The 18,273-nt window shown below is 36.0% G+C and overlaps 1 protein-coding gene across 1 annotated transcript in view; it reads left to right on the top strand.

Annotated features, from left to right (window-relative positions):
* Window positions 1-18,273, top strand: part of LOC150075966 (disco-interacting protein 2-like) — a 579,017-nt gene that overhangs the window by 523,559 nt on the left and 37,185 nt on the right. Inside the window, exons 31-32 of the mRNA XM_090387840.1 lie at window positions 946-1,076; window positions 16,736-16,827. Of these exons, the coding sequence (XP_090243966.1) occupies window positions 946-1,076; window positions 16,736-16,827 (223 nt within the window). The remainder of the gene's footprint in view (window positions 1-945; window positions 1,077-16,735; window positions 16,828-18,273) is intronic.

Raw genomic sequence — 18,273 nt, 5'->3', positions numbered from 1 at the left:
AGTAAAATCAATCAATTAGTCAATCAACTTCACTACATATGTGTATATTTAAACACTTCTTTATAAACTTGACATTAACAACATTTTTATTGCTCTAGAAGCACTAGCAATAATAAGAAAATTATTCTTGCCAAAACAAAAAAAAAAAAAAAAAAAAAAACAAGGTTAAGTAGTCAGTTCTGAGAACAGAAAGAATACAATGGTTATATAGGCGCCTCCGTAGCCAGGTGGGAAGGAGCAGCAGTGCGTAGCACACGCTTCTTGATTAGACCGTGGTTCGAGCCCGTCACCACCAAATACGGAGGATGCGGAAAGGTCAGGGAATGACCATCGCATATCCCGGAGCAATATGGCCTTAGTTGCTAATGCTTCTAAAAACCAAAAACAACAACAACAACAACAATGGTTATATAATATTATAATGGTATAAACCCAAAAATATCACAGAAGTTTTTTATTTGTATTTTCTTGAGAACATAATCATGAAATATTGACTTATGTTTTTGAACTATATATGTATATCTTGCAGTAATTTAAGACCAATTATTTGATTTTAAATTATTGTAGGAAAAAATCTTGTTAATATAATTTAAAATTCTGTAAAAAATTATTGATAAGAAAAATGTGTATTTTTCCCCTTCTCAACTCAGTTACTGTATTATAATGCTATAGATTTGAATAAAGATTGGAATAAACATTAAAAAAAAAAAAGGCAGTTAATGCTTGCTAAATAAATTGTATCAGTTACAGTTTTTACTATAAAGATGAGAATGAAAAACTGACTGAGAATGAAAAATTTCTTCTTACTTAAATGGTTTGTCTTGAAATGGTTATGATTATTTCAAGAAAGACAGACATTTCTTTATTGGTTCCTTTTCTTTAGTATTTTAAGAGAATTATTTTGTGTTGTATGCAATTAATTGTTTAAATTTTTGTATTATTCAGATGTCCCACGCATCTGCCACATCATTGTGCAGGAGTATGAAATTAGCATGTGAACTATATCCTTCTCGACACATTGCTCTCTGTCTTGACCCATATTGTGGTTTAGGTTTTGTCCTCTGGTGCCTTAGCAGGTAAGTAGATTTAGTTAAATATCTTGGTACATTTCAACCTTGCTATAATGTGCAGGGGTGGGCACGCATGAGGTCAATGAGAGCCGCATTCCGGTTTTTCATATATTATAAAGAGCCACACCATAGTTACATAGTATTAAATACACAAATTCAAATTTAATTTAATTTAATTAATACGATTACATATTCTACACAAGCCTTAAGTGCTATGTAAAGTATATATATATAAGAAAATATAATTAAGAGAAAGAAAATACAAAATAATTATTTCAAAATTTTAATAATAAAAATGCATTAATAAAAAGTATAACATTTAACGAAGACCTTTGGTCAAATCTTTGAAATTTGGTGTAAAATTTGTTAAAGCCGTTCGCAGCAATTCAGCGAGATGATGATTGGTCAACTGTGAACGATATTTCGACTTCACGAACTTCATTGTGGAGTACAAAGATTCACAGCAATATGATTAGACGGCAAGCAGCTTTCTTTAAATGTGGATATTTTGATTCTGGCACGAGTTTCCAAAATTCAATTACATTAGTAGATTTGTGCTGCATTTGCAATGCCTGATCCTCTTTCATCTCTAATAACTCCAATTGCCCAGCTGCTTTTTCAACAAATATTATTTCAGAAATTGGAAATCCATCTTCAATAATATCACAAATAAATGGGTTCACAAAATATGCAAATGTAGATTTCAAACTTTTCAAATCTTCAAACCTATGTTCGAAATCTGCTTGCAATTCTTCCAATTTTTCTTTGTATTCGTCTAACTTTTCTTCTTTGATATTAATAATATTTGCTTTTACTCGTGGAAAATGATTAAATATTTTGTTCTTAAGATCGTACACAAAAAGTCGAAGTTTAGCTTCAAAACTAAATACAGTTTGTGACAAATCAATAATATTTTTTTCCTTTCCTTGTAAAGCCAAATTAAGTGTTTGCAAATGTTCTATAATGTCTGTAAGGAACATTAAGTCAGAAAGCCAAGTTTCATTTTCTAATTCTGGGTATTTTTTGCCTTTTTCTTTTGTAAATGTTATGATAGGATTTAGGAGTTCCACAAAACGGCCCAAAACATTGTAAGTTGACAGCCATCTTACAACACACCATAGGGATAAATCACTGGGCAATTCATCTGTTTCGTCATTCCCTTGCAACTCTTCTAAAAAGTTCTTAAATTGACGATGTGTTTTGGCATTTGTTCTAATTAAATTCAAAATCTGCAAAACAATCTTCCACACATTTTCGTATTTGAAGTACTTCGCTATGAGATGCTCGCGGTGAATTATGCAGTGAAGAGGTAAGAAACGTGGAATTTTAGGATCGCTGTTTAAAAGACCAATGAGACCTTGGTTTTTCCCTACCATTGCAGGCGCTCCGTCAGTCGCAACACTTACAAGTTTATCACGAGGCAATTCAAACCTATTCATTACTTCATCAAGCGCATTTCTAACATCGATACCGCGAGTTGTTTCGATAAGAGCTACTAGGTCTAACATTTCTTCCTTCACATTTACGTCTGCAGATACATAGCGGACAAAAACGGCCAATTGTGGAACATCCCGAATGTCTGTAGACTCGTCGAGAGCTAAACTAAATGCTGTACAATTTTTCAAATCACACATCAAACTATTTTCAACATTTTTACTAATTGCACCAATACGACGCTCAGTTGTACGGCGTGACATAGGAACCTGTGCGATCAATTTATGCAGTTTTGTATTATCTGGATCCAAAACTTTAACCACTTCTTCCAAGTTTCTTTTAATAAATTCTCCTTCTCCATATGGACGTTTGGCACGAGCAATATTCCAAGCTATCAAAAAACTAGCTTCGTTTGCTCTGTCATCTTCGCGACTAAAAGAAGACAAGAGTCCTTGTTGCTTATGAAGACCAGATTGCAAGGACTTAAGTTTCTCTGTTCGCAATTTTGAATTTAATGGATATTGAGTTGAAAAGTGGGGATGACTTACTTCGTAATGTCGACGTAAATTGCTTACTTTGTAGTTTGCAATTGTAACTTTACAAATAAGACACAACGACTTTCCATTATTGTCAATAAAAGCAAAATTTTCTACCCACTCTTCTTGAAAGATTCTATTTTCTTGTTCGTATTTTCGTTTTTTGATATTTTCTGAGGTCATGTTATCAAAAAATTTAAATAACTTTAATTCCAAAGTCTGAAATTGAAACAAAATAATTAAATTAATTTACGGCGCGGAAAAATTACACTCGTAACTATTTTTTACCACAAGTCCACTGATGGCGCCAGCAGTGTAAATGCGCACGGATTTATTTATAATCAAAATAAAAATAGCAAGATATCTAGACAAAAAAAAAAAATAAACACAACATAAAATCCGTATAACAAAATATTAGTTACTTAGTTATATTTTTATAATTTAACAAGATTCACTGAAAAAATTTCTGAAATAATAAAAAAAAACGGATTTAAATTTTCAATGGGAGCCGCACTTAACTCAACGAAGAGCCGCATTTGCCCACCGTTGATAATGTGGTTTTAACACGCTTATTATAAGCATGAATACTCAATGACTAAAACGCCATCAAATTTTTATTTTAACTAAATTTTATTTTGTACATTTTTTAAAGCTTTACTATTTTGATGCCAGTGGACTGAATAGATTAATGTTTTAAATGGCAGATGCAATATCACCATTTTTTTAAAAATAATAATACTGTACTTTAACATAAAAAAATATTAAAAGCATTGATACATATGCTTAATTAAAAATAAAAATTTTAAATCATCAATTTCATATAATAATTCCACAGTTCCAAATGAGGAATGTTTACAGAGAAACCAATTTGTAAACTATAAACAGGCAATAAGGAACATTTCAGTTAATTAATTAAAGCTCATATGTATACATGTATATAAAATATCAATAAAAATGATGTCACATGGTAACATCATTGCAGCATATGCTAATGTATCACTCTTCAGCTCTCTAGATTTACACTGTGACATTTTTATGCAGGCCCCGGGTGCCAGGCGATTGTGACTGAGCGATTTCTCTGTGCTATTACTGCGATTTCGGAAAAGTGATTTATAGTTATTTTACGTTCTTGACGTTAATAAATGTATTCATTTAAAAACAGCTCTTGTTACAAAAACACTTGTACAGAGCAAGAAAGGAAAGGCACCTTTCTTTATTTCTTCCAGTTTACTACTAACCACTTACTACTTTTCGCTTGGTCACACCAGGCACTGCTCCTGCCGCCCCGTGGCGGGGCCGGTAACCTTGGCAGAAAAGTTCATCTGCCAGGGGCTAAGAGGAGCCAACATGGAACAAAGTATGTTTCCAACTTTAGAGCCGTCGAGCTGTCGGCCAAACACAGAAAATGACCATGATTCGTCACAAGCAAAGAGATTGAAAACCAATCCCTCGGCGACAGACTTACCTGCATTCTTAATTATGCACTCACTATCTGACCAGCCTCTCAGTAAGCTATCCCCTTTTCTAATCCAAAAATACCTGGAAAGCATTGCAGGGTCTCCCAAGACAGTTAAGAGACTGCAATCAGGGGACTTACTTATTGAAACTATAAATGGCAGGCACTCTGAAAAATTACTAAAAAAGACAACTTTCGCTGATATTCCAGTGAAAGTAACTCCACATGCAACCCTAAATACATCAAAGGCTGTAATATCTAGTTGGGACCTGAATGTGACGGAGAAAGAAATTAAAGAAGAGCTTCAGGAACAAAATGTAATTGCTGTAAACAGAATTATGATAAAAAAAGACAATATTCTCACGCCTACCAGAAATATCATTCTCACCTTTAACAGTCCAAGCCTACCCTCATCAGTAAAAGCTGGATATCTACTTTGCCACACTCATCCTTTCATACCCAATCCGTTGAGATGTTATAAATGCCAAAAGTATGGCCACTCTCAAACGACATGCAGAAGCAACCCAGTTTGTCCCAACTGTGGATCCTCTGATCACATTCAAAGTGATTGTTCGGTGAAAGAAATGACCTGTCCCAACTGCAAAGGCAACCATCCGGCCTACTCTAAAATATGTGAGAGGTGGAAAACAGAGAAAAAAATTGTGAAATATAAAGTTGAAAACAGAGTTAGTTATCAGGAGGCAAGAAAATTAATTGCACCCAGTATACCTAACCGTACCTATGCCAATATTGCAAAAAAGTATCAAACCATTGCCACACAAACCGATGTTACCGTTCCTTCAAACACTTCCATCTCTGACTGGGCTCGGGCTGTCCTCTCTCAGCAACAGTCCAGTGCCGTTAAGCACTCAGACCAAGCAAATAATACGCCTCTCACAATACCAGCAAAATCTCAGTCTCCACCAGTGAATGCCACTACTACAAATAATGATAGTTCGACTTCAAAAAAGATTATTCGGGATACTTCGATGGAGGCAGAGTACCCATCCAAACAGGAAGATCCAATTCTGGAAATATTTGCAGAAGAAGAGATGGACACTGGTCGCCCTTCCTTTCCAAAAAGAGACAAACCAAAGCCAGAATGCCATAAGACAGCCACGTCAGTACAGCTTCTTCTTCTAAATTCAAGTAATGTCTAACATCTTACAATGGAATTGCAGAGGCTTTCGTGGAAACATTGACGACATCCATTACTTAATTAATTGCTACTCTCCAGTTGGTTTCTGCCTGCAAGAAAACCTATTTAACTGCTCAAATTTCCATTTCCATAAAAAACTACTCGGTCTATAGGCGAGATCGGAATACATCCGATTCTGCTCGTGGTGGTGTAGCTATTTTAATTAGTACAAGGATTCCAGCTAGGCAAATCACTCTCCAAATCGAAGCTGTCACTGTGCGTCTGATTACTCAGACTGCATTAACTCTAGTCTCAATTTATCTCCCACCAAATCATGCTTACTCTTATAATGATCTTAAAGAACTTTTATTACAGCTACCCTCCCCTATCTGCCTGCTAGGGGATTTCAATGGCCACCACCCTTTATGGGGGTTCATCTAAATTAGACAGACGCGGCCGACTGATTGAAACTTTACTGGAAAAAGAAACCTCACTCTTCTTAACAGTGGCTCGCACACCCATATACAGTTAACCAATGGACAGACTTCTGCCATTGACCTATCGATTTGCTCCCCGATACTGTTTTCAGCTATGCAATGGTCCACTCTGGATGATCCCATGGGCAGTGATCATTTTCCAATTGTTTGTAATCTGTTGACTGCACAACCACAATTACAACAGCCCTGTAGGAAATGGAAATTCTCTAAAGCCGATTGGGCCAATCAGTCAGCAATCACTCTTGACAAAAAAGCTATTCAACTACAGCCCATAGATGAAGTTACTGATTATATTACATCCCGCCTTTTAGTTGCAACTAAGTATTCAACTCCATTATCAAATCCCCCGTCCCAACGGCATTTCAACTACTGGTGGAACGAAGAGTGCACAAAAGCAAAGAAGGAAAAAAATAAAGCATTTTATTCCGTCGATCTCCAACCACAGCTAATCTAATTAGCTACAAGAAACTAAGGGCAAAGGCGCATTACATTCAAAAGCAGGCCAAGAAAGGTTCTTGGACTAGGTTCACATCAACTATCAATAGAAACACTGACTCCAGACTAATATGGAAAAAAATTAGGCAGCTTTCTGGGAAGTTTCCAACTGTTCCTTCCCCAATTCTCTCTTGAATGGACAAGAACTCTCTGCTCCTCTAGATATAGCCAATGCCTTGGGCAAAACCTTTGCTCAAATATCGGCTGCATCAAACTACACTCCAAAATTCCAGAAAATTAAGACCGCCAACGAACAGAGACCTATCAACTTTCAAACCTCAATGTCACTTCCATATAATTAGCCTCTGCAATATTGTGAACTTTTACAGGCCATCAGAACAACAAGAAACAGTGCCTCTGGGCCAAATGGCATATATTATGTCATGCTGCAGCATCTTGATGAGAAAAACCTACAACTGCTTCTAATCTTTTTTAACCAGATCTTCCTGGAAAATATTTATCCAACCTCTTGGCACCACGCTACAGTTTTGGCCTTTTTTGAAACCTGGAAAAGATCCCTCCAGTTCTAATAGTTACAGACCAATATCTCTGTCAAGTTGCCTTGGTAAAATTCTTGAAAAAATGATCCATAGTCGACTGACTTGGATCATTGAAACTCAACATCTACTGAGTAGTTGTCAACATAGCTTTCGCAAAAACAGGTCATCCCTAGATCTGATGATCAAGGCAGAATCTGAAATTCGCAATGCCTTTGTGAAAAACGACCACCTTGTCATGGTCTCCATTGATATAGAGAAGGCATTTGATACTACCTGCCAGTATGGCATTCTCAGTGACCTATATAATCTTGGAGCCGACCGGGCTAGCCGAGTGGGTAAAGTACCTGCCCGGCAACCTAAAGATCGCGGGTTCGATTCCCGCCTCGGGCTTGGATCAAAGCACTGCAAAAACCTTGGGAGGTGAAATATGGCCACAGAAGCCGATGCGCCAACAACTACCAAATCAATCAATCAACCAATATAATCTTGGTCTACGAGGCAACCTACCCATATTTATTAGGAACTTCCTCAAGAGCCGATCTTTCCAGGTGAGATATCAAAATTCCCTTTCTGCTACATTCTCGCAGGAAGAAGGAGTACCGCAAGGATGAGTGCAACCTTGTTTGCCCTTAAAATTGATTCCATTACAAAAGTACTCCCAAATACTGTAGAGGCTTACCTGTATGCTGACGATCTAGCTATTTCTTGCCATTCTCAGAACATGAGATCTATCGAAAGGCAATTGCAGATGCCCCTCAATAAAGTTCAAAATTGGGCTGAGCTCAATGGATATCGTCTTTCCCAACAGAAAACAGTTGCGATCCACTTTTGCTGTCAACGCAAATTGCATGCAGATCCTGAACTTCGTATTTCAAATTCCACCATTCCGATTGCCAGCAATATGAAATTCTTGGGACTAATCCTGGACAGTAAGCTCAACTTCTTTGAGCATGTTAAATTAATATGTACTGCCTGTCTTAAAAAGATCAACATGCTAAGAGTTTTATCTGCCCTCTCTTGGGGAGCGGATCGTACAACTTTGCTGCTCTTATATAGAGCACTGATTAGATCCCATCTAGATTATGGTGCTCCAGTTTATGATTCTGCCCAAAGGAGCGTGCTACGCTGGCTGGATCCTATTCAACATAATGCACTGCGGATTGCAATTGGTGCATACAGGACATGTCCAACTCAGAGTCTATACATTGAAGCTAATGAGCCCCCTTTGCATCTTCATAGAAAAATGTTACTACTTAAATATGCTGCCAAAATACAGACTTGCCTTTCGCATCCTACTCAGCCATACCTTTTTAATCAACCACTAGTTAATCTCTATAGAAATAAACCAAGTAAAATCCAACCAGCTGGCCTACGGCTCCTTGAATTATCACAGAACTGGAATGTTCCTCTCTGCAATAGGCAACAGATAAAGAATTACTCTCATCCACCATGGACCACCTTTCCTCAACTGACCTCTGATACCTATTTTCTTCAATGGGGAAAGAATTGCCTACCAGCAGTAAATGTGCAACAACTCCATGCTAACCATATTCAAACCTATGCTGACTTCTTGCCGATATATACAGATGGTTCCAAATCTCTTTCAACTGTTGGAGCAGCAACAGTGTTTCCCTCTGCTATCATATCAGCTTCTCTTCCACCTGAGTATAGCAACTTTTCAGCAGAACTGTATGCAATACAGTTAGCTCTAGAAAATTTGGCTCTACATCCATCTGCAAAATATATAGTTTATACTGACTCTCTCAGCTCAATTAAGGCAATGCAGAATACATCTCAAAAGAATCACCATATTGTAATGAAAATCAGGAGTTTGTTATTGCAGATTTATCATCGTCAACAACTAGTGAAGTTTTGCTGGATTCCATCACATTCAGGCATAAAACGGAATGAAATGGCTGATATATCTGCCAAAAGTCCAAGTTCAGACCAAATTTCTGTCTCTATTCCAGCGCCCGATTATAATATCTTAATTCAAGCAGCATGCCATGCGCAGTGGACAGAATTATGGCATAACCAAACGAATAACAAACTTTTCCAGCTGAAACAATACCCAAAGTTCTGGCACTCCAGCAATCAGACAGTGCGGCAGGAAGAAGTGGTACTCACACGAATGAGAATAGGACACACCAATCTGACTCACCTCCATCTACTAATGGGCGATGGTCCTCCTCAGTGTCCACACTGCTTAGAATATCTAACAATCAAACACATTCTGATTGACTGTCCACAGTATCAACAACATCGAGCTGCAATACTTCAAAATCTGGCTAATCGTCGAGAACCATTGGAGAGGACGCAAATGTTAACGAGCTTTTCTGCTTTTTAAAACAAATTGGAGTGTATCATCTTTTATAAATAGGCTTCAGAACTGAAACTAATTTAAACTGGATTATTTTTTATTATTGCTACAAATAGGCGCACTATAGCCATAGCAGCTAATGCGCCAATAAACACCCATACCACACACACACACACTTTTAAGCTGTGAAAAAGCAGTAAGTCCAATGAAGTTGATGTATTCCAGTACACTTAACTGCTTTTTTCACAGTTTAAAAATTTCACTGTAAATGTAGAGAGCTGAAGAGTGATATATCTGATATATTAACATTTTTTTTTTTTTTTTTTTTTATGTGCCTTGAATATGTGCCTGAGAACCCCAAACACAAAAGGTATCAAAACCTATAGTACTTAGTACCGTGCATGGGTTGAAGGAGAAGTATGGGGAGAGGGAGATGCTGGAAACTTTGCTCTAGAGACTAAACATGGGTTTCACCACTTCAAGTCTCCAATAAGCAAAGTGGTGGTATTTCACCGGTTGATGAAAGTCATCTACCACCTGATATGCTGCAATGAGTTTCTTATGTTTAATGCAACCAAACACAAATGAACCTTATCTCCTTTTTCGGTTTCCACTTCATTCTGCACAGTAACAAAGCCTAATAAAAACAAACATTCAATATTGCAGCTCTTTTCAGAATATGTATTCATTATGTGCTTCTTTCATCAAACAAATTGTTGGAAGAAGCACTTATGAAATCCCTTTCAAAACTGAGGAATGCAGAATGCCACATAAAATAACTAGATCACACTTTTAAAAGAAAGAATAGAAGTACACCATTACAGGAATCCCCTCCAAGTTATACTGTTGGTACTTTTCTGGAAACCATTATGTACAATGAAATAATATAAATAAGGTTATGTTACATTCGAGCTGAGCCTTTAGAGCCTTTCCCTCTTTTAACGTGCTCATGGATGTACTTCTTTGAGGTTATGAACATAACAACTGAACTGCATAATAGTTGTATAGTATTAAAGAGAACACAAACTGTGCATGAACTAATACAGTTTTTGCTATTTTAAATGAGATTTAATAGCCTAGAAATAGGTGTTTACAAAAATTTGCTGTTAACTAAAATTAGTATTAATAATGGAAAATTATGCAAGGAAGCAAACTTGTATAGTATCAGCAAAAAAAAAAAAAAAAAAAACTGCACTGCACTTATATCACCTGTCCATCATACTAACAGTTTGTAGAGTTCTTCCTTAAATTTATTCAAACTGCCCACCTCCATCAGATGGAGTTTTTTCAAACATTGAATACCTGTTAGCTGAAGACAGGTGTGTGTGTAGTCCAAGCAAGAGAAGGGTTCCATCAGCATTGAGCTTGCTCAGTCCATTCCAAACCTTAAATGCCTTCATTTAAGGTTTGGAATGTCAGTCGGATCTCACTAGGCACCTAGTCTCTGTGCAGTCTTCCTAACTTATATGTAGTACTCGAGATGTGGCTTGACCATTCTTTTATGCAATGGGATAATCACCTCCTTATCCCTGCTTGCAAAATTCCTGTCTATCATTGACAAAACTCCCACGAGCTGTCTTGGCAACCTGTCTGCAGTGCTCAGAGAACTTCATGTCTGACTGCACAATCTCCACTGATCTCCATTTCCCTGAATGTGGTACCACACAGTTGGTACATTACTCTGAGATAACTACTTCCTGTATGAAGTACCTTGCTTTTGTTGCAGTAGCACCAAGATCTAGACAAATTAGGTACATGGCTAGATTTCATTGCAGTGGCATACCCTGATTAACCACCCTGGTAACCTTCATATCATCTGCAAACTTAGACATTATGCCTGATATGCCTCATCAGTATCATTAATAAATAGAGAAAAAACAATGTGCCCTGCACTGAACTTTGCACAAGACTCTGTTAATAACATTATTCCTAAAAAGGCAATTCCTGTTGATGATAACCACTTCATCTTCTTACCCACTAAATCATCCCTTTATCCATAGCAGTAACACTTGCTTAATGCCACACCGCACTAATTTGTATAGCAGTCTTATGTGCAACGGTATCAAAAGCTTTTCTGAAATCTATAAGTATATGATGTCAAAATTATTTTTTTTTGAATCCAGTTCCTTTATTACTATGTCATAGTATCCAATCAGCTTGGTCAGACAAGATTGCCCCTTAACAAGTTCATGCTGTGATTGCAGTATAACTGTATTTTTGTCCAGATTGTTACTTCTTTAACCAATGTTTCCATTATTTTCCTTGGAAGAAGACAATCTAACAGTTCTGTAAATACTCATGCTACCCTTTGATTCCCTTTTATGAATTGGGGATGTATTGGCACATCTGCAGCCCATAGGCACCTCCCCTGAATCCAAAGATGCTCTTGTAATCATGGCTAAAGGCTTGCTTACCCCTTTTGTTGCCTCCCTTATTATAATTGGATAAATCCAATCCACCTCAGGTGCCTTTTTACATTTAGCTTCAGTGATTTCTTCTTCACTTTCTTCTATGAAAGTGAAGAAGAAAAAAAAAAAAAAAAAAAACTGCACTGCACTTATATCACCTGTCCATCATACTAACAGTTTGTAGAGTTCTTCCTTAAATTTATTCAAACTGCCCACCTCCATCAGATGGAGTTTTTTCAAACATTGAATACCTGTTAGCTGAAGACAGGTGTGTGTGTAGTCCAAGCAAGAGAAGGGTTCCATCAGCATTGAGCTTGCTCAGTCCATTCCAAACCTTAAATGCCTTCATTTAAGGTTTGGAATGTCAGTCGGATCTCACTAGGCACCTAGTCTCTGTGCAGTCTTCCTAACTTATATGTAGTACTCGAGATGTGGCTTGACCATTCTTTTATGCAATGGGATAATCACCTCCTTATCCCTGCTTGCAAAATTCCTGTCTATCATTGACAAAACTCCCACGAGCTGTCTTGGCAACCTGTCTGCAGTGCTCAGAGAACTTCATGTCTGACTGCACAATCTCCACTGATCTCCATTTCCCTGAATGTGGTACCACACAGTTGGTACATTACTCTGAGATAACTACTTCCTGTATGAAGTACCTTGCTTTTGTTGCAGTAGCACCAAGATCTAGACAAATTAGGTACATGGCTAGATTTCATTGCAGTGGCATACCCTGATTAACCACCCTGGTAACCTTCATATCATCTGCAAACTTAGACATTATGCCTGATATGCCTCATCAGTATCATTAATAAATAGAGAAAAAACAATGTGCCCTGCACTGAACTTTGCACAAGACTCTGTTAATAACATTATTCCTAAAAAGGCAATTCCTGTTGATGATAACCACTTCATCTTCTTACCCACTAAATCATCCCTTTATCCATAGCAGTAACACTTGCTTAATGCCACACCGCACTAATTTGTATAGCAGTCTTATGTGCAACGGTATCAAAAGCTTTTCTGAAATCTATAAGTATATGATGTCAAAATTATTTTTTTTTGAATCCAGTTCCTTTATTACTATGTCATAGTATCCAATCAGCTTGGTCAGACAAGATTGCCCCTTAACAAGTTCATGCTGTGATTGCAGTATAACTGTATTTTTGTCCAGATTGTTACTTCTTTAACCAATGTTTCCATTATTTTCCTTGGAAGAAGACAATCTAACAGTTCTGTAAATACTCATGCTACCCTTTGATTCCCTTTTATGAATTGGGGATGTATTGGCACATCTGCAGCCCATAGGCACCTCCCCTGAATCCAAAGATGCTCTTGTAATCATGGCTAAAGGCTTGCTTACCCCTTTTGTTGCCTCCCTTATTATAATTGGATAAATCCAATCCACCTCAGGTGCCTTTTTACATTTAGCTTCAGTGATTTCTTCTTCACTTTCTTCTAAGTTATCACAAAATCATTTAGCTCCCCTTTGGAATTTGACACATTTCCGGCATCACTACCCCTAAAAAAATTCCTAATGTTCGAATGCAGATTCAGAATACTTATTCAGTTTGTAAATAACTTGAACAGAATCATCACCAGTTAAACCATTCATATCTAGTGGACCGGTGTGATTCAACTCCTTCCTTCTAGTGTTTACAAAAGTAAAAAAAAAATCAAAAAAAAAATCTGCTACTTTTATTTGCATTCTTTGCAAAAGACGTTTCATAATCTTCCATAGCTTGTCTCAATTGATTTATGTAAGTATTTGCATTGTTATTTTATCATGAAATCACGGACACCTTTTTCGATGACCCTGTATATGCTATTGACAAATATGGTAGCTAGTTTCTCTCTCATAGATAAATATTCCTTTTTTGAGTTGCTCATGAGCAATTATTGTTTCATCCTATATGTTTTTGCCAAGATGAATTACATGAGAAACTAAAAACCTACAGTATTTAATCTTGGATAAGTGCTCTTGTGTATAAAAATTTATTCTGTAATAAAATATAAAACAGAAGAAAATGCAGTAGTTCGGCAGTGTTCAGCTTTAGGTAATGGTGACCTCTTTAACTTAGAAACATTTTCATTGTACCTACTCCCTTCAGTTTCAGTAGTTTATTTGTTAATGTGAATATTTCTTCACACCCCACTGGTGATGGACACGTACCACACTTTACAGACCATTGCAGTGTTGGGTCTTCTTGTAAAATATTGTATAGGGGTTTACTTTTGCCAATTTCTGTTGTGAACCCATTATTTTCCTTTTCATTTCCATTTTCAGACACTTTATCTATTTTACAAACCACAGCATTATTTATATCCTTTTGCTTCCTTTACTGCTGTGTTTTGGAGCATTAGACATACGATAACTTTTGTTATTTTCCTTTTTCTGCTTATTTTGCTTAACAGTTGTATATTACTACTATATATATATATATACCTCACATAGTGCAGTTAAAAAATACCGCGCTGAACAAGGTATTATTAGTATGTATTTTAATGTAATGCGTTCCAACAATTTGATTATATGGATCGAGTTGCAAAAATATATAGGTGTTTGTTTACCATAAATTGATGCACACGAAGTTCTTGCAAAAAAAAAAAAAAAAAATTAAAATGATAAAAATGAAAAATACTAGTAAGTACAGTACAAATGATTTTTATTGCAGTATGTACATACCAAAAGAATATAAATGAAGTATGTACAGTACTGTATTTTTATTTTGAAAAATAACTGATCAGCTTAGTTTGCACAGTTCTTTTCTTCTTTTTATCTGCATACATCTCTTCATAACATCGAATGTCATTTTGCAATGCCTGCCTTACTTTCATACCTCTTTCTATGTTTGTGTCTAGAAGAACTCTCATCACCATTACATATCTTCTTTCCACTCATATTTGCATATAAAGGTGTAGCGTTTTTAAAACTAATCTTTAATAAAAGTACACAGCTAAAAATATCTGTACATCTTACGCACAGTGAACGACCTCACCGCTCGGAATATAGTGTTTACTAATGTATGAATGCTAGCAGAGTCAGTATATAATGGGAGTTATGACAACAGTCAGTGTGGCCTTGAATCCATAATGCATTGGCATATGTGCTGGCATTATAATACATACATACATGTCAAATGTATTGGTGTGTAACGCAGTTAATTTTTTTTTTTTTTTTTTTCAATTTGTAAACCATGCTATAGCGAAACTTGCGCTGTTCAAAACTGCACTATGCGAGGTATTCCTGTATATAGTTAAGGTTAAACTTGTACTGAGGCATAACTGCGTTTTGCTACCCTTCTCTTATAATTTTCATGGATCATTTAGTAAAAAACTGTAAGTTGCTGACAAAGTTTATTGCAAGGGTTGCAAAAATTGTATCTTTATTATATGCAGATGATTTAGTGCTGTTAAATAGTAGCTTGTAGGTTCTTTAAAAATTTCTGAATAAATTAGATAAAGGTTGTAGAGAATTTGGCATGAAAATTAGTTACCCAAAAACAAAAATTATGAAAGTTTGGCAAGACAGGGAAAATTTTGATTGTAAGCTAAATAATCAGATATTGGAACAAGTTTGTAATCTTATATATTTAGGAGTTCTTAGAATAAGTAAAGTAGGAGATGTAGGAAGCTAGTTGAAGCATTTTGAGAAGAGAAAAATTAACCAAAAACAAAATTAGTTATTTATAACACAGTTTTTAAACCTATTTTTGTTTTAAAAACTGTTTGATTTAAATGGGAATTTTAAGAAAAACAAATTGAATTAATAGGTTGAAGCAGCAGCAGCAAGACTATATAACAAAATATGAAACAAGAAAAAGATTTTGAGTAACAACTATCCATTGAAAGGTATTTTAAGCAAACTTAAGTTGGTATGGGTATGTATAAATTATAGAGAAGGGAGATTAACTAAAGAGATATTTAAAGGAAAAAAAGTGGATGGTAATAGACCAAATTATCCAGGGGCAGACCAAGAGGAAGGTGGATTGATGGTATGAAACAAGCATTGGAAGAAATAGTTTGCTAGAGAGTTACTCTGGATAGAACAAAAAAATGGCATAGAAGGCTTATAGTCCAGAAGGACTGATTTCTACTATCATAATGATCTGTAGACCTGTGTAATGATCTGTGTAACACGCAGATGATGATGGTGGGAATTTCTCTGTTAAATGCTGTTCTGGTTTTACTACATCCTAGTTCTGCTGCTTCTACTTTTTTGTAAGAATTGATAGCTTGTTCCAGTAGTATATTTAGCACTGTGTATCCTGGTTTGTGTGCTTAGCCCAGTTGATATGCTAGCTGGTATGAATCTCAGTTGCTTTGTCCTAATATAATGAGAGCTTTTCAGCCTACAAGTTATCCAGTCTGGTCAACTATACAGCTGGCTTTCTATTAACCAGTTACACCACAAGAAGGCAATGAGTAAACATTGGATTGGAACTTCTCAGTTCTCCCCACCCAACTTAATTTATATAGAATCAGACCCTCTAGTAACCCAATGAAGATTATTAGGTGTGAAATAGTTTGTGCTGATTGACTTCGGCTGCCTCATATTTCAATTCTTATCAAAATAAATTCATTGGACAGAATTTATGCTGAGGCTTATTCTTTATTAAGTTTTATATTTTTGTGCTAGTTATTCTGCCAGTCTGTAAATTAGTGTACAAATCATAGAGCAAATCCAATTTCGAAAATATTCAGAAGAAAATATATTTCATATTTTTATTAAGAAATTGTATGGATTTATTTCTGAATTGTAGAATATTGTCATATTCTTTGTATATTATATGCTTGAATATGTGCCTGATACATATAACTTACACACCTTATGCACACATTTTGGAGGTACATTATTTTACATCATATTCTTTTTTACAGTGTCTACTCTGGGCACCATTCTGTTTTGATACCTCCATCAGAAGTAGAAGTTAATCCAGCCCTTTGGTTATCCACTGTTAGTCACTATAAAGGTCTGTATATGAATTTAACTCTTTGATGTTATGTAATCTCTGTGTCTGTGTTGTCAGCTTTATAATCGTTATATTTATTATAATCAGTGTATCCATCCTTGTATTAAGACAATAACTGCATATATATTTTTTTTTTTTTTTTTTCTACGATTGGTTTAAAATCTTTTTTTTTTTTCTTTTTTTTTTTTTATTAATAACTAAAAATAACTTAGGTTTCAGCACAATAACTATCAAAAAAATTAATAGTGAAAATGTCAAATTAACTTTAAAACTAACTTTGAAACTAACTTTAAAAATAAATGAAATAGCTTAAAAATTCTGATTACTGTTTACTTGTTCAGTTACATATTGAAAATAAGCACTTTTTCCCCGAAATTTAGAATTTATGAACAGCATTATGCTTCTTGTTGGTGCCTTAGAAAAATAATTTTATCGCTTCTATACAATATGTACCAACATGTGCTCATAACACTCTGTAACAAAAAATGTGCATGTTTATATTTAACTGTTTCTTATATGTATTTTGTGTCTGAATCCAACAGTGTCATTGTTTTTTCTCTACTATCTATGTTTAGGCGGTAATTGAAGGTTTTGTGTTTTTGCAATATATATTACATAAGTGTGTAACTGATACTGTGATGTATAAGAGCCTGTAGTATTTGTATTGTAACTGGATGGGGGGGGGAGGCGGTTTCAGTTTGGCTATCAAATGAAGGTATAAATTATCTCCAGACTAGTTCTGCTCTGCTCTCTTCTTATGGATATTATCTAGGTCTGTCTGAAGCAGGTGAAGAGTAAGATCATTAGTGTTTTCAAATTTTGCAGTGTATATGAAGCCTATTTTGAAATGCCTCTGGGCGATCAAGACAAGTTATGAGCAGCTCATTGCAAGAAGTGGCAACCGAAGTTTAACCTTGACAAATGCAAAGTACTGCATATGGGTAGAAGTAACCCCAGAGAAACGTACCAACTGTGTGGTACTACACTTAAGGTGGTAGAAAATGAAAAAGACCTGGGAGTAATTGTGCAGTCAGATATGAAGTTTTCTGAGCAATGTAGACAGGCTGCTAGGGCAGGTCATGGGGTTTTGTCAATGATATATAGGAATTTTGCTAGCAGGGAAAAGGAGGTGATTGTCCCTCTGTATAAGGCAATGGTCAGGCCACGCCTTGAGTACTGCGTACAGGTCTGGAGGCCTCATTTTAGGAAGGATGTATATTTGCTTGAGCGTGTACAGAGAAGAGCAACACGATTGGTGAGGGGAATGAAGGGATCCTCTTACCAAGAGAGGCTTAAGTTCTGCAAATTGCAGTGGCTGGAGACTAGGCACCTGCGCGGTGATCTGATTGAGGTCTATAAGGCCTTGAATGGGTTGAGCACGCTGAATTCTGATGGGATCCTCCCACTTGTTCAGAATACGAACCTACGGGGACATAAGTTCAAATT

Source organism: Mastigoproctus giganteus, chromosome 13 (assembly GCF_048544385.1).
Source record: "Mastigoproctus giganteus isolate SK-2022 chromosome 13, ASM4854438v1, whole genome shotgun sequence".
In the NCBI taxonomy this organism is placed as follows: Eukaryota; Metazoa; Arthropoda; class Arachnida; order Uropygi; family Thelyphonidae; genus Mastigoproctus; species Mastigoproctus giganteus.
Note: the sequence above shows the minus strand (reverse complement) of the source record. Positions and strands in the feature narration are given on the sequence as shown.